Source organism: Suricata suricatta, chromosome 17, assembly GCF_006229205.1.
Source record: "Suricata suricatta isolate VVHF042 chromosome 17, meerkat_22Aug2017_6uvM2_HiC, whole genome shotgun sequence".
NCBI classification, from domain to species: domain Eukaryota; kingdom Metazoa; phylum Chordata; class Mammalia; order Carnivora; family Herpestidae; genus Suricata; species Suricata suricatta.
This window is the reverse complement of record NC_043716.1, coordinates 41,259,397-41,265,523: the sequence shown is the minus strand read 5'-3', so window position 1 is coordinate 41,265,523 and position 6,127 is coordinate 41,259,397. Positions and strand designations below refer to the sequence as shown.

General features: G+C 45.9%; 1 protein-coding gene and 1 long non-coding RNA gene across 2 annotated transcripts in view; one reads left to right on the top strand and one right to left on the bottom strand.

The window, feature by feature from the left end:
• The window catches only part of LOC115281641 (leucine-rich repeat-containing protein 37A3-like), a 14,876-nt gene extending 14,293 nt beyond the window's left edge, over positions 1 to 583 (top strand). The window contains exon 6 of the mRNA XM_029927059.1: positions 453 to 583. Coding sequence (XP_029782919.1) covers positions 453 to 583 — 131 coding nt within the window. The remainder of the gene's footprint in view (positions 1 to 452) is intronic.
• Positions 584 to 841: 258 nt separating this feature from the next.
• On the bottom strand, positions 842 to 2,668 carry LOC115282132. The gene is made up of 4 exons (XR_003904524.1): positions 2,529 to 2,668; positions 1,318 to 1,372; positions 1,097 to 1,239; positions 842 to 995 (listed from the first exon to the last, which is right to left on the bottom strand). It is a non-coding gene; the product is annotated as an uncharacterized LOC115282132 (long non-coding RNA).
• Positions 2,669 to 6,127: the final 3,459 nt, after the last annotated feature.

The following is a 6,127-nucleotide window of genomic DNA, read 5'->3' as shown; positions in this document are numbered from 1 at the left end:
TCCTGCAGCCCTGATCTGCGCTGGGGAGGCAGGCAGAGGGAGGCCGGGCGCTGGGCTCAAGTGGAGAGAGCGGAGCAGCACACGCCCGACCCTCAGTGGGGTCAGGAGAGGCGAGGGCGGTGCCCGCGAGGAGGGCAGTGCCCCCACCAGTACGTTTTCTGAAGTAAAGGACCCAGGAGGGCCGTCTTGGGAAACGACTGCTCTCACACCTCCTTCTGTCCTCTAACCCTCCAGCCCCTCCCTGCTGGCTCTCCAGGCCTGGGACTCTTTGTTTCTTTTTATTAAGAAAACAACCAAGAACACCCAATGTGAATTATCCCATAGCTTGTATGGGTGAAGAACCCCCACTTCCACCGACGCATTTTGTGCCTGAGTTGGAGTGCGTGGGAAGAGACAGGCCTTGGCCTGGCAGTGGAGGTGGGCCCGGCGACCACATGTTCTGGAAACCCCAGTGACCTTCCAGAGGGGCCAGGGACACACCATTGTCTCCAGGCAGCGGGTCAGGTGCATCGTGAGTAACTGGTGTTTGGTGAGCCAGGGGCGAGGGCCCCAGAGGAACCTGTTCATTGACTTCAGAGCCTAAGCCTCCTGAAGATAGGCTTCTGGTTTCCAGAGACTGACTGTACCCGGAAAGGAGGGAGAGACGCCCGCTGGCCCTTCTCTGCCGGCACTGGGCCTCCTGGAAGCACCGCCTGCCCTGAGGGGCTCTGGCTGCTGCCTCTCTCCCCGTCTGCTTAAAATCTTTAACTCTTTACATTTCAATTCCTTAACCCATGGCTAGAATTGGTTATCAACTTCTACATTTTTCAGTTAGAAAAGTATTTCACACACCAAGCTGAGATGCCAAAATAAGAAAATATTCTCTTTGTAGGTGACCCGCGGCCGGACGGGGTCAGTTAGTGGTGGTCTCATGTGTGGTCTCGCTCTCGAAGTGCAGCTCGTCAGCGGAGGAATCTGCGTCCCGAGCCTTCCCTGTTGCGGCTTCGCTGTGCTCCCTGGGGAATGAAGAAGAATGCCAAGGCTTTGACTCTTGAAAGGATCAGTTCAACTCTCTAGAACTTCCTCTTTAGAGACAAAATCCTCCTGAGTCACATACCCTGGTTTCTTTTTGAAAATTTCAACCTCATCGGAAGAATCTTTGTTGTGTAACTTCTGTGCCATGTTTTTCATGTGTGTGGCATTGAGAGGTCTATACATGTCCCTGAGCCACAGTGGCCGCCATGTCCTGAAAAAGCCCTCCTAGAAAATAGGGAGGACAGCGTCAGTTCTGTTCCCCCTGCCTCTCCAGCCACGGGACTTTATCCTCCTCAGATTTACCTGAGTGTTACTCTGTGTTGCCCATCTGTTACTCAGCACAGACCGGAAGAAGCCCCTTGGAGAAAACACACACGCAGACGATTAATGATTCGCGCCATTTTCCATGCCTCTCACGACGTGTGTCTCTGGTCTTGTTAGCAAGCAAAAACAACACAACCTGGGATCTCAAAGGTAATTCCATATATGCTGGGCTTTCAGAATTTTCCCGTGTCTGTCCGTAATGGCCCCACAGTGTCCCTGGGAGACCTTTGTGTATGGCTGGCTGGAGGATAGGCAGGATTTCCACCCCCCTCACCTACTGGGCCCCTGGGCCAAGTGCCCTTGTGCTGTGTGCTGACAGCTCAGAGCCTGGAGCTGCTTCGGATTCTGTGTCTTCCTCTCTCTCTCTCCCTCCCCTGCTCGCACTGTCTGTCTTTGTCTCTCAAGAATAAATAAAAAGCATTAAAATTTTTAAAAAAAGAACAGAAAAAAATTCAGTGTATAGTAAGCTTGTTTTAGAAACGACTTCTGTCTATACTGTACGGGTGCACTGAGTTGTGACATGAAACGCAGCTCACAGCCCAAGAACAGTGTAATCACAGAGGTGCCCAACTGGAAAGGAACCATTTTCTTTCTGCCCCTCACTAGCAGGATGACCTCAGGACAAGTCATCTTCCCTTTCTCCTTCCTCATTTCATTACTATAAAAGGAAGAGAATAATGACCAAGGTCTCTCCCAGTTAAAATTCTGTTGGGTCTGGATAAAGGGAATCCAGAGTGGGAGCTGGGAAACCAGAAGGAGGTGGAGGGACGTTTTCCTGCCACTTTACAGGAGGGACTCATAGATTCTACCTTCCGTCAGCCTTGAAGACGAGCCCCTTCCCGCCAAGACTGTTGGCCCTCCCTGTCCCTTCTCCAGAGCCTCTAAGGTGTCTGGCCAGGCTTGAGGCCCATGGCCAGCAGGAACAGGTATGAACAACATTTCTGCCCCCATCCCTAGCCACGCTCTTTTTTTAAAGGTCTAGTGACTGCAGATTCTCTGTGCCAGTCCCTCTCTAACTCAGGTTTGGCTGGGCAGCTAATTTTGCTGGATCCAGGCAAAGCACTAGGCCAAATATGTACTCTTTCTGCCTTTGGTGATTTCCTGTCTGTAAAGCATGGGGACTGAAACAGATTAGTTTGAAAAATCTAGTTCTAAAGTTCTACTTTCACGATTGCCAGACTAGTATTTACCTTGAGTTTCTTTCTTTATGTTCCTCAGCTGCTTTTTTATGAGCATAAATCTATTTGGGAAGAAAACATGAACAGAGTTACCCATTGCAATGACCACTGCCTCCAAATCTTTATCCTTTCCTTTGCCTTTTAGGCCTTATCTACCCAGTGAGATGATAACCTTTTCCTCTTTTGTAATTTTTTAAAATGTTTTTTTTTTTTGGAGAAAGAGAGAGAAAGCGTGAGCAGGGGAGGGTCAGAGAAAGGGAGACAGAGAATCTGAAGCCATGCTCCATGCTCTGAACTAGCTGTCAGCACAGAGCTCGAACCCACGAACCATGAGATCATGACCTGAACTGAAGTTGGACACTCATCCAACTGAGCAACCCAGGCGCCCCATTGATAACTTTTTTTGAGGACAGGAATTGCTGTTTAATAGTCCTTTCACTCTTCCACAGCACCTAACTTGTGTGCAGCTGGAAATATATTTAACTTAGATACATTTAGATAATATTCAACAGAAAATTCCTAATAAAATTCCTTAGGAGGAGGAAAAGAGAAGAAAGTGTCTACCAGAAACCTGAAACAGCAGCACTGTTTTAAAGTCACGGACAAGCGTAGGATATCTATTATCACTGCTGCTACTCTTTGCTGTTGAGGAGGTCCTAATTGATGCACTGGGAAAAAACGAGTATTGGAAAGGAAGAGATAAAATGTATTTGCATTTGAAATTATTGAAAAACTAAAAGGCCCAAGAGAATCACCTAAAATTTTCTTGGAAGCAATATAAGAATTTACGAAGATGGCTAGATACAAAATCAAGAGATCAACATGTAAACCTCAATGGCTTTCCTTTGTTCCTCAAATAACTAATTTAAAAAAAATGGAAGAAAGATCCCGTTTACAATTATCAGTAAAAAGGCATAAACTACCCAGGAACAAACTTAGCAAAGAATGGGTAAGACCTATAAGATGAAAACATTAAAACTCTTCCGGAGGACATTAAGAAGAAACACATACATGATGTGAGATACCATGCTGCCAGAATACTGTAAAGATGTCAACTCCCCTCAAATTAACCTACAAATTCAATGCAATCCTACTGAAATCCCAAGATGGTCTTTTAAACAAAAACTGGCCAGCAGACATTTGGTAGAGAAAATGTGCAGGCCTAGCTACAAAATGTATGAAAAAGAATATCACAGAGCACACATTAAAATACGTTCTTATAAAGCAACTCAAGATAAGTACGTAGTGTGATACTGGTATAGGAAAAGAACACCAGATTGATAGAATAGAGTCCAGATAAAAATAGTATTATAGATCAGTGAAGAAAGAATGAATGATTCAATAAAAGATTTTAAAGTAACTGGACTTTATGTAAGGGAAAAGAGTTACATCCCATACCTTGACTGTACCAAACACCATATAGATTCCATACATTTAAAAAAATAATAATAAATCAAAACGAATATTATAAGAGCATAGAAGAAAATATCAGAGACTACTCTAGTACCAAGAGGTGAAAAGGCCTTGCTAACAAGACCCACGTCCCGTAGCCATGAGGAGAAGACTGGCAGATACGGTGATAGACTGTCCACAGCCCTCCGGTGGGTCGTGGTCCTTGCCCCCGGGTCCCCTGTGTTTGTCCTCTTCCTGGTGATTCATAAAACTCTCTTCATATGAAATATATTAATCCTTTCAGGGGTTTCACTGAATTTCAAAGTGTTTGCCAGTGTTTTCATCATGCAGGAGACAGAACAGTTGGATAGGAGCACAGGCTGACTGCAGGCACAACTGGGTTCTGGTTTGTGTTTTGCCACCGGTGCCCGAAGCTCCTCCCCTTCTAGGTATGAATGAAGGATGGCGATGCCTTCCAACAGGAGTGTGGGGATTGAATCAGCGGTGGAGATGCTTCTTCCTGTGCTTGGCAAAACCAGACAAGATGCTCAGATCTGCCAATGGTTTCTGCCTGTAATGGTATGAGGTCACAAAGCTTTTTCTCACCACAAGATTATAAAAATATTCCTTCTATTTTCTTCTAATACTTTTATGGGTTCTTGTTTCTCTTTTTTTATATTTACTGAAATGTGTTTTTTAAAGGTGAGAAATAGGGATCTGCTGTTATTGTCTCCCAAATAATTAAGCAGTTGTTCTATTACTGTTTATTTTTGAGAACGAGAGAGATGGAGTGAGAGCAAGAGAGGGGCAGAGAGAGAGATTCCAAAGGAGGCACCAGACTGTAGCTGTCATCATAGACTCTGATGCAGGGTCAAACAAACGAACCATGAGATGATGATCTGAGCTGAACTTGGACACTTAACCAACTGAGCCACCCAGGTGCCTCTATAAGGTAACATTTCACATATTTTTTTTTTAATCTTTCTTTAAATTCACTTTTGATACATAGAGAGACAGAGCATGAGAGGGGGAGGGGCAGAGAGAGGAGACACAGAACTGAAAACAGGCTCCAACTCTGAGCTAGCTGTCAACACAGAGCCCAATGTGGGGCTTGAACCCACAAATGTGAGATCTGACCTTAGCCAAAGTGGGAGACTTAACCGACTGAGCCACCCAGGCGCCCTGAGAAGGTAACATTTCAAAAGTCCTAGTGACCCATGGGTCTGTCTATTGCAGGACTCTGTGCTACTTCACAGAAGTATGAGGTGGCATTATTCCTCATTGTGAAATAGACCTAATGCCTCATCTCTCTTCCCTTGAGCACCAGTATTGTCTACTACAGGAAAAACACTGCATGGTCTCTGTCCTCAGAAAGCTTATCATTTAAGTAGGGAGAAGAAATAGTGAAACCACATAAAAAAAATACAAACCCAAGCTTCAACTACATAGGAATTTAGAACAGCATAGGAGGGGCGCCTGGGAGGCTCAGTCAGTTAAGCGTCCGGCTTCGGCTCAGGTCATGAGCAATAGGACTTTATAGAACTTCCCAAAAAGCAAAAGGCCACAGGCTACCTCCCAACACAGAGTACTGACTGGACAATGGCCAATGATTTCTCTTCCCAGAGGCCAGGGTAAGTTGACCCCATGCTAGTTCCTATGCTCCAAGGCTCAGAAACCCGACTCTGACCTCATCAAGAGAGAACACACTTCTTCCTATATGGAATTACATAGCAGTGTCGCTGGACTGATCAAAATCAGAATGCTGGGTCATGACTTGATGACAAGAAAAGCATCCGTTCCGCAGACAGGGCACCTGGGTCCATGTGGTCAGGAATCACCTTCTGTGGAGACAGGCCTCTGTGGCACACTGAAGCATGGTCAGAGGGCGACTTGGTGAGAAGGGAATTAGAAGAAACGTCATCAGCTGAACCCAGTGTTGCAAGGACTGAGGTAGCCAGATCCATCCATCTCCCCACAGGCACAGCCTGGCTGGTGGGCCTGACCCTCATCTGCTGCCTGCGGTGCCATCTCTACTCTTGGGCACTGCCCATGTGGGTCTCTTCCTCACCATTTCTTATGCCTTTGCTACTGACCAACCCTCCTGAAGACAGACATGTTTCTCTTCAGCAGTTATCTCTCTCATCATTTCAGCCATTTCAGTGGTGGTAGGAGAATGGCTGGTGAGTGCATCAAAACGACATAATTTTTTTGAGTTGAAG